This window comes from Cygnus olor, chromosome 3, assembly GCF_009769625.2.
Source record: "Cygnus olor isolate bCygOlo1 chromosome 3, bCygOlo1.pri.v2, whole genome shotgun sequence".
In the NCBI taxonomy this organism is placed as follows: Eukaryota; Metazoa; Chordata; class Aves; order Anseriformes; family Anatidae; genus Cygnus; species Cygnus olor.
In genome coordinates this window covers 84,092,046-84,113,995 of record NC_049171.1, presented here as the reverse complement: position 1 = coordinate 84,113,995, position 21,950 = coordinate 84,092,046, and the positions used below count along the sequence as shown (strand labels likewise).

Here is a 21,950-nt window from a genome sequence, read left to right as displayed (position 1 = left end):
TTCACTGCACTAACTCATGCTCTCTGGAGACTTTTTAATATAAATTATTGAACTAAAAGTTCTCCATAAAACTTCTCTTCATTCTTTTATTTCCTCCTGAAGAAACAGGAGGAATAGGGAACAAAAAGAAATGGTAGAGAATACAGGTTTGTTTTCTTCTTGTAAGAAGCTAAACCAGAGAGGGTAAAAGTTCAATTATCTTAGTGTAAACAGCATGCTTGTTTAGTGCTCTCAAGCATACTTCAAAATTAAATAAGTAGAGCAATGCTGGTGTTTACACCTGGACTCCCCTCCCCACACGCCTGCCACCAACCTGAGTCACTGACGGATCACAAACTCCCTCAGACTAAGTAGAGGGTACTATTTTTGCTCAGTGAATGACTTTAGACCAAAAAGGTGCTTGTAACATGATGTACTATAAATCATTTTGTAAAAAACAAAACAAACAAAAAAAAAATTCTCACTGGTGTAGACAGAAGCATACAAGCAAAGGAATACTATGCCATCGTTCATCTTTTTGCCTATATGCAATTAGATCTAACACTATTTCCCAATAAAACAATGTTTCCTTTAAAGTATATAGTTATATTTTTTATCTTAAGATTTACAGTAAAATATATTAACAGAACATGCCTTTTCCAATGAACTGCTCACCTTTACTACTTATAAGTAATATAACTATTATTCCAGCAATTGTTAAGGAAATGTCTCAAAGAGAAGATTTTTAATCAAGTCAAAAGACATGACACAAATACCTGAGATTCCTCCTGAAGTATGGTTTTATTCTTCGCTTTGCACAGACAAAGATGGAAGTTCACAGTATATATAGATTATTTGAAGTTGCCCACTGCTCTGCAGCTGAAATCTTACAAAAGCTACTGATATCCACCTTGCACAGGCAAGGCATTCACTTACTGTTTAAATACTCCTGTTTTACAAACAGCACACTTACCAGCAGCACTGAAAGATGCATTTACTCAGAGAAGAGCTGATGAAAATATTTTCCTGTATTTAAATGAGACGTAATTACAACTTTGCTAAAATGAACCATTCTGTTTAAAATAAAGTGAAAGCAGTCCCAAAATGCTGTCATTAATCCTCCAAGACCCTGCAGCAGACCACATCAGTTCCCAAATGTTTAACAAGCCAAAACCATGGAGGTCATTCCTGACCGTGTACGTAGTCATATACATACATACATACATGAAACAAAGAAAGGCTTGTATACTGATTTAACACTGTGAATTTCTTACTTGAATTTTCTAGGAAAATCAGCATGATTATCAGTTACCTCACACGTTTACAGGGAACACCACCATTTTTGGACCACCTTCTCCCAAAACTGTATTAGCCCACAGATTCTTCTAGAGCAGACTACGAATTGCTTCTTTCACTGTCCGCTTGTTTTTTTTCTGGATCAAAAGAACTGCCTTCAAATAAAATTTTGTTTCTCATTCCTTCTTTAAGCATTCGTTGCCGGATCCTGTGTTTGGCTAAATTGTACCTGCAGTAAAACCTAGAGGAGACAAAAAGAAAACATGATTCCCTGCTTTACATGTGTGACAGTATCAAATCAGAGTTATTCAGCCAGTTGAAATTTTGAAACCACATATGATAATGTTAGTAAAATTCACTATGAAATAACACATAATGAAAATACTAAGGTACCTGCTATTTCTTTAAGGCAAACATTAGGCAGCTCCTACTGAGAAACAGGATATACAATTCCAACGGAAAATGCTCACTTTTATAATTTGGATCTTAACCTCGTGAACGTTTAATATGCTGCCTTTATAATTAGGGCAGAAGAATGGCACATGTGAAGGAAAAAAAAGAAAGAAAGAAGGAGATAACTGGATGGTCTGATCTCTGAGAATTCAAGAAACGAGCAAATTCTGTTTTGTTTTTTAAATACATGAAAATAAAAAGTTGAAGGCATAGAACTCTTTTTCCCTTAAAAATGATTTGGGGGAGAAGGAAGAGGGCAGTTAGCTAGGCAAGTCATTTATGGAGTTTCAAAAACAGCATGAAAGGTCACACAAAAGTAGCCAACATAGGTCTGTCAAAATTCAAAAAGCATTTTACATACCAGTATCCTAACATTGTGCAAATAAAGCCCCCGACTGCAAAGTCACAGGATCTTTTCACTCTACCTGAAACAAAAATGCTCCAAAAAATTAGAGGAAAAAAGTAGGGTGGCTTCCCATTTTTAATAAAGCTTAATAGAAATTAAGAATGAATTTCTCCTTACAAATAACACATACAAAGAAACAAAAGGAGTAAGTACTTACTGGTTGCTAAAAAGTGTCCAAGACCCAAAACTAAAGATCCCACTGAGCCATAGAGCACTGATTCTCGTGCACACGGGACATTTTTAACATCAAGAAATCCCAGGAGTTTAAAGGACTGCAAGGAAAAAAAAACACATTAAAATATGAATTAAAAACTACTTTTGTAGAAGTAGCCAATTTCCCTGTAAAACTGACTCATCTTAGTAGTCAACAATAAAAACTGGATGATTTCCTGCTCCCAGGAATATATTTGTATTTGAGCAAAATCAATTTATATTTGAGCAAAAGATAACCATCCATAGCGAATATGCACAGCTGTATCAAGAACTGCTTTAAATTAGTTAGCAATTGATTTAGGCAACATCATTTTGTATAAACCTGGTGGCTTATAGTTCTTCTATCCTTCCCACTGAAGATTATTTCAATTCTTCCTTTACATTCCCCCAAAAAAGGAAGGGAGAAAACCCTTAGGAGCCCAGTTCCTTTGTTCAAAACCAACATACATCAGGTTGTATAACAGGTGAGGTTACAACCAACCAGGTAAGGTTATGCCTTGTAATTTTAATATCTGAAAAGGCACATACATGTGTTTAAAAAAAAAAAAAAGTGAAAGAAATTACTGGAGAAGATGCTGGTACCGAAGAACCTTATATTAAACAAAGAATAAAAACATCATTTTTAACCTAAACCCATGTATGCCTAAACATAGGGGCTATTCATTTAAATTCATCTATATACTACAAATGGATTTCAAAATTAATCTACCGGTAAAAATTACTCTAATTATTTCATACTCTGCCTCACATTTGTAACCCACACTAGCTTTTTACTGTCAAATTTCTACTTAATTTTCAAATGGCAATTACATATTGCCATGCATAAATGCAACTGTGGACTGACAAATATGTTTTTAATTTCTGAGATGCCTACACTGGCTTAAGTACGATCTGAATCCTCTAAATTGATTACACCTCGTATCTCCCACCTTACGAACATCCTTGCAAGTGCACATTGGTGTCACAAGCAGGAATGGAAAACTACATATATAGAGGCCTCAAAACAACATGGTCGCAGTGAAGGTGCCTGAACTGTAATGAATCCGCTCTTCTTCCTCCTAATTCATCTGTTACTGATGGCGCAATAATTGTCTTCAACCATTCCATTGACTTTAAACCACTAAATATCATTAAACACTGCACGTGCAACAGTACCAGCTAAAATCATTAACAATGATTTTAAACTTTTTTTTTTGGTAGTTGGAAAAAGTGGATTTTAAAGATGGGATACTACCATAAACCATCCACAAAGGGTTGGCAACTTTGAGGGAAGTCACTGTGAATGATGCCCAGCTGTGGTAAGAGGGATGGCAAGCCTTTGGCAACAGCTGGATTTGCACACAAGTAAGGAAACCCCCATCAATAATTTTATCTATGTTGTCAGCTGTTTCCACACAATCCCTTTGTGCAAGTGGGACAAAAAGGCCTGCTCTAATCTCCTAACAATTTCAAGTACTCTCTTTTGGAAGAAGTCATCCGATACGCCGCCGTTGTTGGCTAAGACACCCATGCTACATCTATGATGCGCCCTTTTAAAAGAGGATTTCACCTGTTGCTACACGTGAAATCGTTTGTTATGACTCCAACCACCATTATGGCTCTTAAGAAGGCTCGAGGGTCACGACAGCGTTTCGCCCCGAACGAGAAAGCCCTGTGGAGGAGCGCGTGGAAATAAAAATAAAAAATAAAAAAGATACAGAGGGAAAGAAGCCCGCCGGTCCGCACGCAGCCGGACGCCGCGCCGCCATTACCTTCCCCGCCTCAGAGCCGCCCTCGCCCGCCATGACGCGACAGCGCCCGCGCACCACCGAGACGGGGAAGGGACGCGCCTAGAGAGGCCGCGGCGAGGCGCCGCTCTGGCCGGCGCGGCCCGCCCCGTCTCTGTGGTGCCCGCGCGGAGCTGGGGGGGGGCGGGAGGCGCCGGCGCCATTTTAGGTGCCGGGCCGAGCTTGCAGCGAGATCCTTTGTTCGCCGAAATGGGTCACGGAGCGAGGGCGCGCGCGCGTGCGCCTGGGTGCGTGCGCGCGCCCGCACGTCGCGGGAGGGGGGGGCGCGAGGGCGCGCAGCGGGGAGGGAGGGAGGGGAGGGAAGGCAGGGAGCGATGGCGGCGCTGCGGGTGTCGCCGCCCCGCGGGGTGTCCCCGCAGCATGGCAGCCGGCCGTCCTCGTCGCTCGTGTCCCTGCCTCCTCCTCACCCGCCCCGTGTGCCCCCCCGTGCCGTAACGTGAGTCCTGACGGAGCCAGGGCACTGCCGTATAACAATCCTAGAATCGTTAGGGTTGGAAAAGCCCTCCAAGATCACCTGGCCCAACCGGCCCCCTACCACCGAAGGCACCCACTGAATCATGTTTATAAACACCTGAAAGGACAAGGGAAAATGACCCGCAAACCTGGGAGAAACCTGTGCAGGTGGCAGGGGGGAGTAGGTGCATGAATTATTCTTCAAAGAATATTCTTTTGAAGTAGTGGTACTGTTTGGGATACTTACAACCAAATTAGACAAAATACTAGTGCGTTTACTAGGGCGTCCTGTGCTAAATAAGGTCCACACACTGGAAATCGTGCATTAGACATTAAATTTTACCAGGAGTTAAATCTGAAGAGGTAAATGGTGCTAACTGACTCAGGACAGTGTTTTATAGTTCTGATATACTGTAAAAACACATTTTGCTGGAAGAAAATAAGTTTCTACCTCCTAAGTAGTAATTTTCCAGCTAGGTTCAATTTAGGACCTTTTACATCGCAGCAACAAAGAAAAACAAGGACGAGAGATATGTTGTATTGATTTTAAAAAAAGTGTGTCTTGCTTTCCTAGGAAGAATTAGATATTTTCAGACCTTTTAAAATATTATTTTGGATGTTTTATTTTTAATTCTATGCTGAATAGAATGCTCTTTTGCACTCACTGGATTTTAAGTTTGAGTTTTATATTACTTATGTGTTTTCAGGATTCTGAAAACAATGTACTTTTACACAGAATTGATATATTACTAGTTGAAAAGTGCTGCTCTACATTTGCATGGGTTATTTGAAATCTTTAATAGATTAGAAACAAGTCTCAATCCTTCCCATCAGTCCCAAATCTGATTGCTTTATCATGTTTGCAGTCTCTAGAGGCAATGTTCAGAATTCATGGAACAAACTGATCTGATACATTTACAATTTTAAAAAGATCCATAAACATATCTGGAATTGTGAGTATCTAATCTTTTTAAAGCTAATGTGTATTATGTATGTTAAAACATAGGACATTTACCATAATAAAATGTGGAAACAAAACTATTGGCATAATCTCTTCTTGGAATTTGTAATGTATGTTTTTATTTTAGTTGGTTTAAAAAAAACACCATGTAATTGCATTTTATTGCACAACCACAAATATTGAGGTGTATAGTAAGAAATCGCAGGAGTGTGCTAATATGTCTGAGATTAATAGGGCCAAAATGGTAAGAAGTAGATACTGCTTTTACTGGTGGTGATGTGGCCTGGCCTGCAGAAGTTAATATTTTGAAGAAAAGAAGAATGGAAGAACTGGATTGTTGTTGGCTTGCTGGCTTCAGTGCTAATTTCCTTCATCATGCTGAGCACTTTCTTGAGGGGTCTGAACCTACATGCAATCTTGTCACCATTGAACATAAGGGGAGACACGTTTGCTCTTCTGAGAGCAGGTAAGTGCCTCGAGAAGTTGCTCTGTTACAGGCATTGCTTGGTAGGTAGCAGGCCGGCAGATTCCTGGGCTACTGGTGGAGGCATGCCTTGAAACAAATCTTGTAGGACTTTTTATCTGTCTTCATGGTCAGCTTGAAGTTGCTTAAAAAGAAGTCAATCAATTGCCTGCAGTGACCAGGTGCCATGTTGTAAGTCATGAAATCAAGGGTTACTTAACATTGCCAGAAGTCAGGAAAGAGGATGGTTATTCCATTCATGTCCTTGGTTTTCGTAAGAGTGTTTGTCCTTCAGGAGGAGGACATCATATTATTGGATGTAGTTGTGTAGGAGTTATGTATTCTGATGGTTTTGTGGTGGTAAGTATTTACTATGATGATTGTAGAGATACCATCCAGCAGGTTATGTCAGAGTAACTGCTCCCTGTGGGAGAAGGCACAAAGAGTGTGTGCAGGCTATTGCTGCCAAGGCAGTCGGGAACCACGCTCATGCAATTAAAACAAATTGCCTTTTTTATTCCAGCATTAATCCTAATGCAAATTAAGTCTCAACTGCAAGCCAGTTTTATTCTGGGCTGGCTTTGCTGATCGTTTCCGTAGGTTGACTTTGACTAACACAGAATCAGATAATCACAGAATATCCTCAGTGGGAAAGGACCCACAAAGGTCATCGAGTCCAAGTACTGGCTACACGCAGGACCACCCGAAAATCAGACCCTATGTCTGAAAGCCTTGTCCAAACACTTCTTGAACTCCAGCAGGCTGGGTGCCGTGACCACGTCCCTGGGGAGCCTGTCCCAGTGCCTGACCCCCCTCTGGGTGCAGACCCTTTCCCTAACACCCAGCCTGACCCTCCCCTGTCCCAGTCCCATGCCGTTTCCTCGGGTCCTGTCGCTGTCCCCAGAGAGCAGAGCTCAGCGCCTGCCCCTCCGCTCCCCTCGTGAGGGAACTGCAGGCTGCCATGAGGCCTCCCCTCAGCCTGCTCTGCTCTGGGCAGGACAAATCAAGGGACCTCAGCCGCTCCTCAACTGCTCCATAGAGAGGTCTTACCCACTAGACCTGTCACCATCTTTGTAGCCCTCCTTTGGATACACTCTACTATTTTTATGTCTTTCTTATACTGTGGTGTAAAAAACAGCACACAGTACTCAAGGTGAGGCCACACCAGTGCAGAGTAGTGTTCCAATGTTCCTAGCTACCGGTACAAATGATCTTTCTGTACAAATTATCTTTCTAGCTACAACATGAGGTGTTAATTCAACATACTCCTCTAAAAGCCAAGGAAATGAAGGCAGGCTTCTATGGCTTTATTTCTTCTGACAGATCTTTTAATCTTTTAATCTTACTCAAGTATATGATTCAAAACGAATAAGGGGGTTCTATTAAAAAAAGACATATAAAACCTTATCAGTTATAATTTCAGTTAAACTGTCAGAGGTAGAGCTACCTTTAGAATTTCCTGACTTCTTGGTAGCAACTGGACTTAAGGATGCATCTGACTAAAAACAGAACCAAAATTTTCCTAATTAAACAACATCTTTCATATAATGAAAATGTTTTCTATTTTGCTTATAAAGCATGTCTTAAGTTTATTATTGGTGAACACAGAAAGACACTCAGCTTTCTTGTATGACATTGTAATCCACTTCATGCAGATGATGGTAGTATTTGTCTGGTTTTGGTCCGTTTCTTTTTAAGTTGCAGCCTTTTAAGACCTAGAATATATTTTCTGAAATTGAAGACTTTAGGAGATGTATGCTACTTCTGAAACAAATCTGTGTAATAATCACCTAGTAATCATGGGGTTATAGAAATAGGAGTGTGAAGGGGAACATGAGAGGTTTGCTAGTCCATTCCTTACTTTACTTATGCTGTCTCATTCCTGACAAGCTTGTCAAAGTTTTTTAAAACACTTCCACAGACAGGGATCCCCCAGCTTCTCTCAGCAATCTGTCTTCTAATTGCAATTAAATTGAAATTATATTAACAGATTATTAAAGAGGTACTCTAATAGGCTTTAGATCACCTATCCCAACAATTGATCAATTTGCAGAAAATGAATTATTTCAGAAATCTGCCGTATTTTGGTCATATGACTTTTTTTTGTATTTTATATACGTATATATATAAATATGTTACATTTCATATTTCTCTACCAGTGAAATCATAGTCCTTTTCATTCAAAACTGTATTTTGTCACAGTTGTGAACCTGTGAACATTATATATTCAGGTCCTCCAAATCAAAGTCTTGCTGCTTTTATCCCTGCCAAAGATTCCCAGAAACATTTCACATCTTAATTTTTTAAAAATAGAGTAGCTGTCCCGAGGTTTCCATCAGAAATAGCATGGAGGGGTATTATTATGAACTCTAAGCCTCATGTTCCATGTCTGTCATATGAATGTGTCAGGTTTAATCTTTATTAATTCCTCAGAGAAAACTGAAGACTAGAACTAATAAGATATTTGTATGGTAATTGTTTCTTTTGGGATGTGGTTTCTGAAAATTCATAACAAACTGAGTAGAGTTACGCCAGTAAGAAATTTATGTAGAAATAAGCTATTTAAACAGCACTGCAAAATTCAGAGGAAAGGAAAATCTATCAAAGGCTGTTAAACACTCAGGCACCCTCTCAGGGTTAAGAATTCCCTCACTGGTTGCTGCTAGGGTATTGTGAGTAAGTATTACTACGTGCTTCTCCTGTCCTTACACTTTTCCCTGTATATCCAACACTAGCTAAAGTAACTTTTTGCATAAATCACTGTGACTCTTTAATTTTTGCTGAGATTAAAGCCCAGGGAAGGGAAAAAATCTTCTAATTGCATTAATATACTAAGGTCTTTGCAACTGTTTCGTTTTTAACACAGACAATGCTAGAATATAAAGATATCATTGAACAAAAGGGTAGGAAAGGAGAGAAGTGGTGTTCAGGAGCTTCTTTGACGCTGTTTTGTATGCAACGTGCTGTTAAAGTAGGTGTATAATTAGCACTATACAGGGAGATAGGCTGCTTCTGAGGAGCAGAGCATGTCAAAGGGGACACTCAACTCAGACAACTAACTGGGAAAGATGTCCAGAAATGATGCCATCTAAAAACCAGAGGAATGAAAAAAAAAAAAAAGAAAAAAAAAAAAAAGAAAGTTGCATCAGGTAGATTTCATTGTTTTGTTGATGCTGTTTGTTGTTGTTTTTTGTATGTTTTTTTTTGGGGGGGGAGGGAGTGGGGTGTGGGGTGTGTGGGGTAAGGGTTGTAAGGGTTTCTGGGTTTTGTTTCTAATTTTGTAATAAAGCAGCAAACATTTTAGAGTACAATTCACTGACTTATCCCCACCTTGCCTGGTGACTTGACTGTCCTCTGGTAGTCATGCCAGCTGCAAAGTGCTTTGTTCCACTGGAAATAACTGTAAAGTGTACTTTTAAGTAATAATGTGTACTTTTAAGACAGCTGCCATCCAAAATACACTAAGAGATTCAGAAATGTCAGCATACGTTTTTTTTCATCATGCTAAAAGGCTAGTTTTAGTATGCTAGGGCAGGATCTCCTATACCAAATAGTGCCCCTTGGGCAATGGGTAGAGAAGAGAAAGCTTATGGCTTCAGAAGGATCTCATAAGAAACAGCTAGTCCTTACTGCTGAGATTTGAGAGATCAAAGTGTAGCAGAATATATTGTTTCCAAACAGTTGTTGCAGATTTGCAGACACCTCAGGTGTCCCACTATGGTGCTCGGATTCCCTGGCAAGAATTCAAGGTGTTTTTTTTTTTCCTTAAGTGATAGGAATGACTGCATGTCTTGCACACTTAGAGTATTAATCTAGCAAATAAATATTTCTATATATGATGAGAATTTTGCTGCTTTCTGAGAAGGATCGGAGATTAAAAACTTGTTACTAATGTTTTTGAATCCAGTATTTTTTGCTCTCTTTCTGATGCCACACTGTGACCTGGCCTCAACTCTGAGTCAATCTGCTGGTGACTGGCTACCAAGGGCTATTACCTTCTGTCAGATTTCAATTTTGGAGACTCCTAGTTTCCCAGCATCAGGTGCTGTGCTAAAATCACTAATCTCTATGAATTTACAGACCATCTGATGCAAGACAGCCTCGGGCAGAAGCTGTTTTTGCTCTGAGGTTTGGTAGAGCAGCCGGAGCTCTCTGGGTGCTGGGGCAATTGTTCCCAGGGGACTGGTGGGATTTGTGTGCGCGCTCTGCACCGCCGTGCTGCTGGGGAAGCCCTCGCAGTCTCCTACCCTTAGCGGAGGGTTATTATCCTCACCCATGCCATTATCCTCGCCAGCAAGATAGCCAGCTGCTCAGTAAATTCAGTTGCAGACCTCTTGGGCATGGACATCTATGCTGTGGCTGCTGATCTGTGCAGAGGGTTTTCTTTATTTATGCTGGTAGGGCTTTTTTTTTTCCCGTAATTTCTCATGCTGACAGTTTTATTTTCCTAGCATGTCAAACTGGTGCCTTCTCAGTACCTCTGCAGGAACAAGAGTAGAAACTAAACATACACTTAATTACTTCACTTATAAGCTGTTTAAAGTTCTTAGAGAGTTGGATATAATTGATATCTAATAGATGAGTTTTTCTGGTCTGCTAAAGCTAAAATGGCCTAACGTTAGTCATGGTAAGTTATTCTTCCAGTTTTGGAGAAGTGTGTGTTGGCAGAAAGCTGCACTGCTTACTTCATCAAATCCTGTGCTTCTAAGACAAAAGAGGGGCCATTTCTAACATGAGGAAGGGAAAGGAGTGCTTATTTTGATGAATGGTCCTTCAGAGTGCTAGCTTGGGTTTATGACAGCGTAATTCTGAATAATAGTGTCAGTTCCATCTGATTCCCACCTCGTCCCTGCTCATGGGAGTGATGTGTACATTCGGATATTTTATGGTTTCCGTTTTACATTTGTTTACCTCCTGTGAGGACACTTTAAATTAGTTGATCACGATGATTGTTGTGATACAGCTGTTTATCTTAAACCCACCATCTTTTCAGATACTTGTTCATGAATATTTAAAAACTAATGCTGTTCAAAGTTTTTTGTTGTTGTTGTTGTTTTTTTTTTCCAACCTAATACATGCAAGTCTCAGATTTATTTGGAACATATTAGATGTCTCTTTCAAATTTTATCTATAACTGGCATAATTATCTGTTCTGACAAGATCTGGTGAAAGAACAGTCCCTAAAAAGAATTTCAGGCATTGTGCTGTTATTTATAAGTCAAATCCTGAAACAGTTCCCGCAGCCGCACCATTTATTTATTAGATCTCCTCTAGAAAAATTGGGGCTGCCAGGCATTCAGAGGAGTAACATTTAAGCATTTTGATTTAATTTAAACTTCAATAACCAACAACTCCTTAGTAGGGGTGTGCCTAATAATGTCACCTGTCAGTGTGCTTTTAAGTGAGTTTGACTTTGAGAATATAACTCACCAGATCCAAAGCTAAGACAGGTAACTGAGGAACTCCTGCAGATTTTAGGTGAGAAAAGCACTAAATTTTGACACTGTTGATATCCACATGCATTGCTTTTTTTCAATCAATTTCATATTCATATGCAATTTTTGTTTATAAAGAATGACGTACAGTCTGATTTTAGTTCATTTTCAAAGGCATATCAGCTACAAACTGTCCAGAATCTTCAAAGATATATATATGCTGGTTAAGCCTAAATTGTTCATAATTAATACAGCTCAGTTTCTGGAAAGTTTCTAGAATTCATTTTAACATACATGCCCCGATATTTCACCAAAACACTAAGCTCTCCATATCCCTGTAGCCTTCTGATAGCTTCACATTGATTGAGGTTGTTAGTGATTTGGGGGGCAAAAAGAGGTTAGAGTACAGTCACTGGGAATTTTGACAAGTGCTATCATATCATGTAATCAGTACAGAACAGCATCATTCAATAAATCCTGTTTTCTTGTCCAGAAGAAATTGTTATGTGGCCTCTCTCCCAGTAACAACGAGGTTAGCATTAAATGGCACTATGTACTTGGGAAAAATAGGTCTGGAAGGGATTCTGAGATATCATTTTGTCCAGCTTCCTGTCCCAGGGCAAACCCAAATATTCGGGCCACATTGCTGACAGCAGTTTGTCTGCTGTCCACCTTAGGACCTTCAGTGAGGGATATTCTGCAGCCTCCCTGCTGCTCTTTCCACAAGGAAATGCTTCCTGTTGCCTTTGTTGTCATCTTCAGCGGGGTGCTTGGGAACTCAAGCAGATTCCTCATCCTCATCCTCATCCTCATCCTCATCCTCATCCTCTTCCTCATCCATCTCCATCTCCGTTCATTAGGAACCACATGTGGCTGATTCAATTAAGGATCTAGCTCAATCTAAAGAGCTCCTCACAAAGAAACATAAAAACCCAACAGCCTGTTGGTAATATCCAGAAAGGAAACAGCAGTTTCCTTCTTCTTGGACTCCTCCTAGTTGCTCCCACAAGCTATGAAGTTCTCTGATCCCTATTGTGAACAGTTGGGGAACAGAGAAACAGAGAAGCAGTAGTCATTTGCCCAGAGTTGTCTTGGAAGTATGGAGTAGAGAAAAACTCACACAAGTCCTTTCTGCCTCTAGCATCCTCCTTGCATAAGTACACTTTCAGGATAGCATCATAAATGAATGCCTCCATAAAATACTGATGTGAAAGAAAGATTAAAGTACCAATATATTTAATTTTTAGTACCAATGTTTATGATCCTGTTGATGCAGCCTGATCCAGCTAACGTGTCCGAGCAGAGTAAGTCAGACTGCTAGGAAAGCTGTGATTTGGAGAGAAAGGTACACCTTGTATGTCTTCTATTTTGAGTCAGGCTGGTTGGGGCTGCTGGCATGGAGAAGAAACCTGAGCAGTCTGAGCAGAATTGCTGCAGGTTGCTTTGTTGGCCTCCCCGCCATCTTCCCAGCAGAGTATTTGCCAGAGTTTTGCTTGTTGTTGAGTGATCTTTGTGCTAGTGGAGCTGTGGCTGCATTAGAAAGTAACTCAGGGCAATGGGGGGACTGGATCGGTAGATAAAAGTAGCTGAAGTTTGTGTGGTTCACCTCACATAAATTACGAAACACGGTAGGCTTCACTAGAAGAATTAACGACCTTCACATGTACCTTAGAGTCTCCAAGCAGAGAATGGATCATTTGTGATGTTATAGTGCCCCTTTATGTCACAGAAGATGCCACACCTTGCCTTGTTCACAGCACCATGACCCTGTACAGAGTAAAAAAAACAAACAAACAAACAAACAAAAAAACCCCTATGTTGTGTTTACCTCTGGCCTTACCTTATGCACTGTGGAGGCTGAACATGTGTTTAGTTGTCTCCCTGCCAGAGGGTGGACCCTGGACAACAACCACGGTGCCAATCTTCCCCAAAGCCTCTAAGCTCTGGGTAACCTGCCCTCACCAGGCTTGGGCACACTGCCCTGCTAGAGAGAAGGAAGCAGCCCAGAAGGCTCAGATGTTTTGCCCAGGAGAAAGCAGTGGTGGAAGACCGCTGTTGTGCTGCTTTATGAAGAGATGACAGAACGGGGGAAGGAGCTGGAGCGTTGTTGGCTCCAATGCTCCTTTAAAAGGAGTTGATGGGAGATGTGGTGGTTGGAGAGAAGCTTGACAATGGCTCTTCAAGCAACAGCCACAAATGGGAAATTTGATAAAGGCAGAGAGCTAAGGGGTGGAGCTGGTGTCTCCTGCCCTGGAGGGTATGAAGGAACCTTCTCAGCTATGAAACTTTCTCTTCCCACTCCACAAGCAAAGGCTTTGTCTGTATTTGTCTTTGGACCATGTTCTCTGACCCTTGCCAGGACCCCCAACGAGTAAGCACACTAGGAAAGTGTGTATCTCTAAGCAAAGTAGTTACAGAAGTTGGCCAGCAAAAGCGTTTGAATGCTACAAAGACTTCTTGGTGCCACCATAATGTTCTGCTTCCCTCTCAGCAGTGCTGAGGCCCTCCTGCAGATCTCACCATTGATATTCCACTGTTAGGAGGTGACACACTTATTACAGGCTTAGCTGATCTGTTCAGAAATATTCAGCTTAATTCCCTTTTAAAGCCCCCTCCTACTTCAGAAACTATTTTAGAGTAATATTTGAAAATCCCCAGGCTATGTGCCAGCAGATATTGACCAAGGAAGTTCCATCTGGGGGAAAAGTCTTCTAGTTACTGAAAATTAAGTAGTTCTCACCTGTGTGGTGCCCTACACAGAGGAAATGAATGCATGAGTCAAATTCAAAACAAAACAAAACAAAACTCCCTTGTTTTATCACTCACAGCACACATGGATTTCATATTTAGTCGCATATTTCATTTGCTTGGTTTGCCTGCAGCAATTCTGGGCCTGCCAGCCCCAGTTTCCTCTCACATTGCTGAGGATACTCAAGTCTTACTGCTATAGGACAGCAGCTGCACAACAGCATCAGAGAACTAAAAAAACCACGTTAACATTGAAAAGATAGATCTACAAAGAAAATGTTCACTGACCCTATCAAAAGCCCACTATTGTGATACAGGATGGAGTTCAGCTATCACCGTGTAATTTAGATCAAATTGGATTTATCAATGTCTCAGACAATTTTCAGTTAACAAATTGCATAAGATGCACTTTACAAGGCTGCTGGGTGATTTTCCTGTACTCTGTGTGCTGGTGTCGAAAAAGAACACTGGGAACCACTTCTGAAACCCACTGTCCCCACTCCCATGATGACTGCAGGTCAAGCAAGTTCTAGACTGAAATTTGACTTGAAAGTCGATGTGTTTGGCTGAACAATGTGTGTCAGACACGAGCATTTGTATGTATACCCTAATCCAAGGGTTCAACTAACTCTGTGGCAGCCAGAAGCTGTGGCAGCAAAGCAAAATGGAAGCAAGGCCTTGCAACCTGGCCAGCCGGCGCTGCTGCCTGCGCGGGGAGCATGAGCCAGCCAGCACTGAGCTGGCCTCACCCCGCTCTTCCTCATGTCTCTTCACATGGCTGTCTAAGTTGTGTTTTATTAGAACAGAAAAGTAATTAAGTCTGGCAACACAACTCTCTAGACTACCACGTGAGACAGAATAAAGAAAATTTTGGAAACAAATCTATCTCCTGCTCTGTCTGCTTCAGATGTGAGCTGGGAAAATTCAGAAGGGAGTCTGCGAAATGCTACATGACAGAGAGCTTACTCAATCCTGCAAACCCTGTCCATGCCAAGCAAGTTCTTTTCACGTATACCTGAGTTTCATTGTTACCAAGACGGTAATAAATCACCTGGGGAAGCACCTTATGTTTGGGTGGCTAAATCAAGAGGGACCCAATGCAACTGTATTTAGGCAACTGAATCATGCCGTCACTGTCCAGCAGCTTGAATCAGAAGAACCCGAGCCACAGCTCTGTACATTTAATCAGTCTTATACGTTGTATATCTATTCTTCTTTTGCTGTTTTCATCTATGGAATGACCACCAAAGTTCTTTTCAATCACGTTGTTGGCAGACTAAGCATACATATAAAGTCAAGTCATTGCCAGCACCACAAGGCTATTTGCACTGTCTGTGTGTAAGTGCCATATCGAGGCATTTTCTAAGACACATGTTTCTCCCATAAAATACCATAGCTGTTTTCTTTGGGGTTTTATTCCTCCTTTGATGGACTATTGACCACCAAATTCTGCTTCTTAATTTAGCATCTAATTGCTTATTAGTCATACTGTAAATTTCTTTATGGCTTCAGTTGCACAGCTATAGTAATTAGTGTTTATGTTCCTGAGGCCTGCAAGGCAGTGCTTTAGCACCGCACAAAGAGATGAAACATTCCACAACAGAGCAGGGATTGTGCTCTGAGGATTTCTCGTTTTATCTCCATAAGTTTTGTAGAGCCTCACTGTAGGAGTCTCTCCAGAAACAGGGTCAGGGGTAATTCAGTAGAGTCATCCTGAGTAGATTTCATGGAAGAGATGCAGAAAAATGTTCATTTATGATCATGTAGCGTTCTCTGCATGAAGGAACATGGACCCTTCTCAGTAATGAACACTTATTAGTGCCCTGGTGTTTCTCTTATGAGGTGAAACACTTCTCTGTATTTTTGTGGAGTCTTTCTGCTTGAAATTTGATCGAGTGATTAATGATCTGTAGGGAGAGTTAAGCTTTTTAAACGTTGCACTTTCTCCTGACCATTACTCCATCAAAGCCTGGCTCAGCTCAGTGCCATTTGTACCGCTCTGACCCATGCCTGCAAGAGGCTAGCGGGGCCTGGAAGTGCTGGGGCTCTGCTTCCTCCTCCTCCGCTCCCCTGCCTGGGCCTTGCGATGCAGCGCCCATTTCTGCAGGTTGTCTGGTAGACCTGCAGAGCTTCTGGGGGAGGCCAAGAAGCACCTCACCACAGCAGGGGAGAAGATGGCCGGGCTGCTGCCCATTGCTGGCCCCTCATGGCAGACAGGCCAGCCTGGGCCACAGGGCCGCCTGGGACCAGTGTGAGGCGTTGTCATGGATGGGCCAGGCCAGGGCACTGCTGCCTGCAAAAGCCAGCCCCCAAACTGATGGGTTGAGGCAACTGAAAGCCACCAGCTCATCCTTTTACCATCCCCAGTAGGTTTGTCATGGCTACTTCAGCAGTTTTAGAGCAGGCGACTCAAGCTAACCCAGCCTACAGCACAACCACAGGAGTTTTCTCAGAATATCGTAGGAGGTGGAGAAGATCCGGTCGTGGCTGCACGTGGGTTTGCTGGCAGGCAGACGGGCCCACGGCTGCAGCTCCTGCCGATACGAGCGCAGGAGGAAGGGGCTCGCTAGTGCCAAGATGAGTTATACGCGAGTTACCTCATGCGACAGCACACCGCCATGATGGCCACATCTGTCCTTCTGCCCTGCCTGTCCTTGCTCCATTTTCACATACCCACATTGTTTATGTCTGTGACGTGTTCAAAGGCTTCAAAATGTTCAGGGGGCAGCAGCCTGCAGGCAGTGCCTCTCCCTGCCTCCCACCCTCCTCATCCCTCCCCATCGCACCCCCCAGGCAGCTTGTCCCACAGCCAGGCAGGAGAGCAGCAGAAGGGGGAGGAAGGTCTCGAGCTGCCTTCACCCCCCTCCCACCCCAGCAGAGATGGCAGGGTTTGTGACCTGCACTTTCACAACAAGGCAGAGGCTGTTCTTAGATGGATTCGGAGGGTGGCTCCAGCTTCCCTGAGAAAGGGAGTTAGGAATGGGGGGTGCAAATGGACCATGCTCCTCCATCTCCATCCTGCTGCTCTCACCCCAGAGGCATTTGTTTTACCTTTAAAAGCAATTATTTTCATACCTAGAGCACAGCCTGCAGATTTGAATCCAGATATTTGAAAAGCATCGCAGAATTTTGCCCTGACTGCTCGGTCTGAATGCCGCTTTGAATGCAAACGTCCCGTTTTTGGAGCCTTTGACCTGAGGGGTTTCCTTCACTCTTTTCATCCTGCTGCACACGGCGTATTCCCGTGGGTTAAGCTGTTAAACGAGCATATCTCAGAGCAATACCGGGCTGGTGTGTACTGTGAGTGATCTATGAATGCTCCCAGCATTCTCTCTCACTGCTGCACCAAACTGACTGCTCTTGGTAAGTACCTTCAGTCATTGTTCAGGTGTTTTTCTCCCATAAAAGTGGAAGATTAAAATTTATGGAGCTGATCCACTAAAAATTAACCTACTTCAACATGTTGTTTTCATGCTTGCAGACACAACTTAAAGTCAACAGTGGTTTCTGGTGGCAGAAGGTGACCCGGGAGGTCTGCAAGGAGGGACAGAGACGAGGTTCCAAGGTTTTCCTGGCCACTAGGCACACACTGTGGAAGCTGCCACTGGTGGAGATGAAACAAGAACCCATTTCTGCTGTTGCTGGTACTTCACAACATTTTTCAGTAAGCCTCCCCCAAAAATAAGGAGAAAGAAGTATAGAGTAGCATCCTTCCTTGTTTCTGCTGCTGTCCCTTCCCAAGTGGATTAAATGAGCTTGAAGCAAGTAACAGTGCTTATTGCCAAAAGCAGTAGATTGTTTCTGTGCTCATTATTCATTGCATGTCAAAGCAAAAAACCCTTGAAGATCAGCACAATCCAGCGAGAAGCTGGAAGCTCCCTTTCTCCCTGAGGGATGGGCTCCATGCTCCCATGCCCACCCCTGCACCCACCAGCACAGGGAGTGTGCGGCACCCCTTCCTGCAGCATGGTGTGTAGCTGGGGCACCAGCCAGAAGGCTAGGCTGTGAGTGGGGAAGCAGCACCCTGCCTTTAAACCTCTTAACGTGCATGGAAGCTGTAAGGCTCCCGAAGGGCAAAGGAGCTTAAAGAGGTGAGAGCATCCTCCAAGGCTCAGGAATCCCCCAAGGCATTGCTCTGCCAGGGCAAGCTGCCTTGGGAGACCTGCAGGACTTCGGGTGCCTTGCTGGATCTTGCTGATTTTTTTTAATCTGAAAGAATCACACACAAAAACAAAAATCAGTCTCCTGTCTTATGGTTCCTCCTATCTGCCAATGCTATTCAGAGGAGAGAAACTGAAAAAGTTGCTGCTGGCACAGTATTCTGGTAGGCAAGTATCTGGTTCAGTACTGGCAGAAACCTAGGACAATGAAACAAGACAACTCTGAAGTCATTACATAGAGCAGGCAGATTTAGGCAGTGCTTTAAGTTGAATTTTGCTAAGCATCGTGTGGACTTTTATTTCCACTTAATATTAAAGTCCAAAGCATGCCTGTATAATAGTAAGTGGGTACAGGAGCTGCGCAGCCTATTTCTTCATCAGTTCTTGTTCACTGTTTTTACTGAACTTTCCAAGTCTCTTTGACATAAAAAATAATTGACTTTTACATTTGCATTTGAGCTGGCTACATTATCATGGGATCTTTCTAGTCCTTTCTACTCAGCTCATATTTGCTTAATGACACATGAATCCATTTGGTTGAAGCTGGCATTTTACTGCAGTATTAGCTAGTGATTCTAACAAGGGGCTGGGGTCTGAAATTTAAGATGCAGAACATCTTTTAGGAAAAAAAACGGAGGGAGATTCCAATGCTCTTGGAAATCCTCACTTTTAGGATGCTGTAGTGATGAATGAGCTGAAGTATAGAAGAAAAATAAACTCAATTCCCGCTATTCAAACGCTCACCAACTCCTTCCAGGCAAAAAGACAACAAGCTATTGTGTGCTTGTGCTGCTAAGGCTGGGAAGAGGCAGAGTTTCCCACAGGCAAATTAGGAAAGGGAAAAGCAGAACAAAACCCACAACCCTCAAAATCCCAAGCAGGGAACACAAGTTATTTTCTGTTCAACGTGATTTGTGTTGTCATCAGGTAGTTTTAATAGGGCTTCAGTCTTATTCTGGGAGGAAAGCCCTGGCTTTGCTTGAGCAAACAGCAATGACCATTCCGACCTGGGAAACACGAGGGAAGCAGCCTAACCCACGTTCACCATCGCACTGGAGCACTTACTGGGAGCAGTCTCTTTCTCCTCCCACTCTCTCCTACACTCTGGGGGTTGACCACATTTAGCTAGCGCTCAACCAAACTTGCCTGTGCCCAGCCCAGCAGGGACACAGCTGACATGCACCATTTATCCTGCCATAAAGAAAGACCTATATAGGCCGTGCTGGGACCAGACCTGAACCCCACGAAAGGTGCATCCCAAGTCCTGCAATACTTGGGCATCTTGTTTGGGTTTGTATAAAGGTGAAAGGGGTAAGGAGGTAAAAAAAAAAAAAAAAAAAAAGGCTACCTGACAAGGAATCTCAGAGTTGAAACTGTTGAGTTTACTTTGACCAGTCCCCATGGGGCATATGTGAAGTCCCTCTCTTTCAGTTTCTTCAGCTTCTTCCAGAAGATGATGATAGTGATTTCTTCTCTTTCAACCACATGGGGCAAGAAAAAGCACAGCAAGTAATTGTCAAGCACAGCAGGCTCTGTTATGAGGATCACAGGATTAACAACACCACTTTGAAAAGAGCAGGAGAGCCACTGGCCACCCACCGATGGCAGGAAGGGCATTAGCCCAGCTCCACCTGGCTGCTGCTGCTGCTCAAAGCCACCCTCTGGTGGCTGAGCAGCAAGGCCAGTGCTGGTGAGAATAACCTCCCTCCCCAGGGAGACTTGGGACAGCTGTAGCCCTCTGCCTTCCCCAAAGCAAATTAAGATTGCACCAGTGCAGGAATCTTACATTTTGCCATGTGGAACCTGTTTTACTTTGTGATATGCTAATTTTTGTGGACCAAACCATTTGAGAAATAGGGGATTCCTACCATAGTCCACTAGAAAATGGAACTGTGAAGGGGTCAGTTGCTTCCTCAAAGTAGTGCTACAGGATTCCTTGGCAACTTGTTACATTGAAAGGCTCATTCATTTATTTTTATGATCTGATTTAGATCAAACCACAGGACATTAGGCAAATTCAGAAACTATTCAATAACCATTTCTAATGCATTAAGTACTCTGAAGGAAAACATTTATACTAGTGGAGCAATATAATTAAGGGACCTCTAGACGTAAAAAGCTTTACTTAGTGAGAAGCTGTTCCAATAACAAATTTGCAATGTAAACCTTGCATACACAAAGCGAGTTTTAGCAAATGAAATCTCATTTGAGACATTTCTTATTTCTTCAGGAACAGTTCGGTTAAACTCAGCTACTCACCCATTAACAAAAAATGCAGCACGTTTTGTGTACTGAACACCTTCCCAGAGTGGATAAGCACTCTTGGCCACTGGATGTTGCAGGTGTTTGTCTAGAACAGCAGCACAGGCCATGCTATACAAACACCAACTGCTCCTCACTCAGTTTCAAAATTTCAGAGCAGAAAATCCACAGACAAAACAGATCCTTATATTCACGTCAGCGTCAGCTGAAGAACTCAGTTGGATTTGTCAAGTTTTGTTTCAGTAAGTTAAAGTTCCTCAAACTCTCCTGCAACTTTAACCATGATTTGGGTCCAGTAGCAGGTGGACAAAGGAACTGCTGTGTCTCAGCAGCTTCTCCAGCAACTCACATCCTAGCCCATCCTTAGCAGCAGCAGCATATGTGGAGACACCAGGCTCAAAGATGTTCCCATCCTGTTAAAATCTGAGCACCCGCTTGCCTTCTGCAGCCTCTTATGAAGTAGAGGCTGTATGTCTCATTAGCCCAGATCTGGCTTCGCTGGCTGGCTCATTGTGTGGCTGCCCCCTTGCAGCCCTGAGGCTTGTGAGGAGCAGCCAGGAGCCCTGGTGCCCACAGCCTCGAGCAGAGGCATGGCCACAGCCCCCCAGAAGGGTGCAGGGAGCCAGGCTGAGCCCCTGCTGCAGACCTGCTCTGAAACAGCTTGGCAGCTTTTTAATTAAACAGCCAGAGGAGTTTCTCCAGCCCATGCCAGTGCTGGGACACACTACCAGGGGCACTGCTGCTGCAGGAGCGGGTGTAGCGCAGGCTGCAGTGGCTTGGGTTGGTGTTGCTCTTAGCACTTTACCGCAGTCTGGGGACCTTTGCTGTGCTGTGCTCGCAGGAAGTGGCAAAACACAGGCTCCACGCTAGCTGTCAGTAATTCACGAAATTACCAACAGCTGAGCCATTTAAGGCAGCACTCCGTGTTTGCTTTGGCTGGTGCAAAAACAGACACAGATCTGGGCTCTGGAGCACGTTTGTAGAAGGTGGCACATAATACCGGCAACATGTCCCAAGCATACTCTAAGTGCTTGCATACACCAATAGCTGTGGTTAACACACCAAACATGAAAAAATTGAATTTAGTCTATTAAAAACTAATGGCTTTTAACAGTGCCTTAAACAAACCGAGCCACCCAAGTCAGAATACAGCATATAGCTTAAGTAGCTATAGTACAACTATCCAGTGGTTTCATACCTCTCAAAACATCAAAACTACAAGTCAGCTTGCACAGCATTGATAAAACAAGCTACAGGTACAGGAGAGTAAGAAACACAGCCAACTCTCTTTTTTATAAAAGTATTTTTAATAAACTGATGGATTTAAGATGCTA

General features: G+C 42.8%; 1 protein-coding gene across 1 annotated transcript; it reads right to left on the bottom strand.

The window, feature by feature from the left end:
• Window positions 1–761: 761 nt before the first annotated feature.
• On the bottom strand, window positions 762–4,273 carry LOC121066842 (cytochrome c oxidase assembly protein COX20, mitochondrial). Its single transcript, XM_040550581.1, has 4 exons — window positions 4,099–4,273; window positions 2,292–2,406; window positions 2,090–2,153; window positions 762–1,516 (listed from the first exon to the last, which is right to left on the bottom strand). The coding sequence occupies exons 1-4, from the start codon at window positions 4,129–4,131 to the stop codon at window positions 1,375–1,377; spliced, it is 354 nt and encodes a 117-aa protein (XP_040406515.1). The 5' UTR covers window positions 4,132–4,273; the 3' UTR covers window positions 762–1,374.
• Window positions 4,274–21,950: the final 17,677 nt, after the last annotated feature.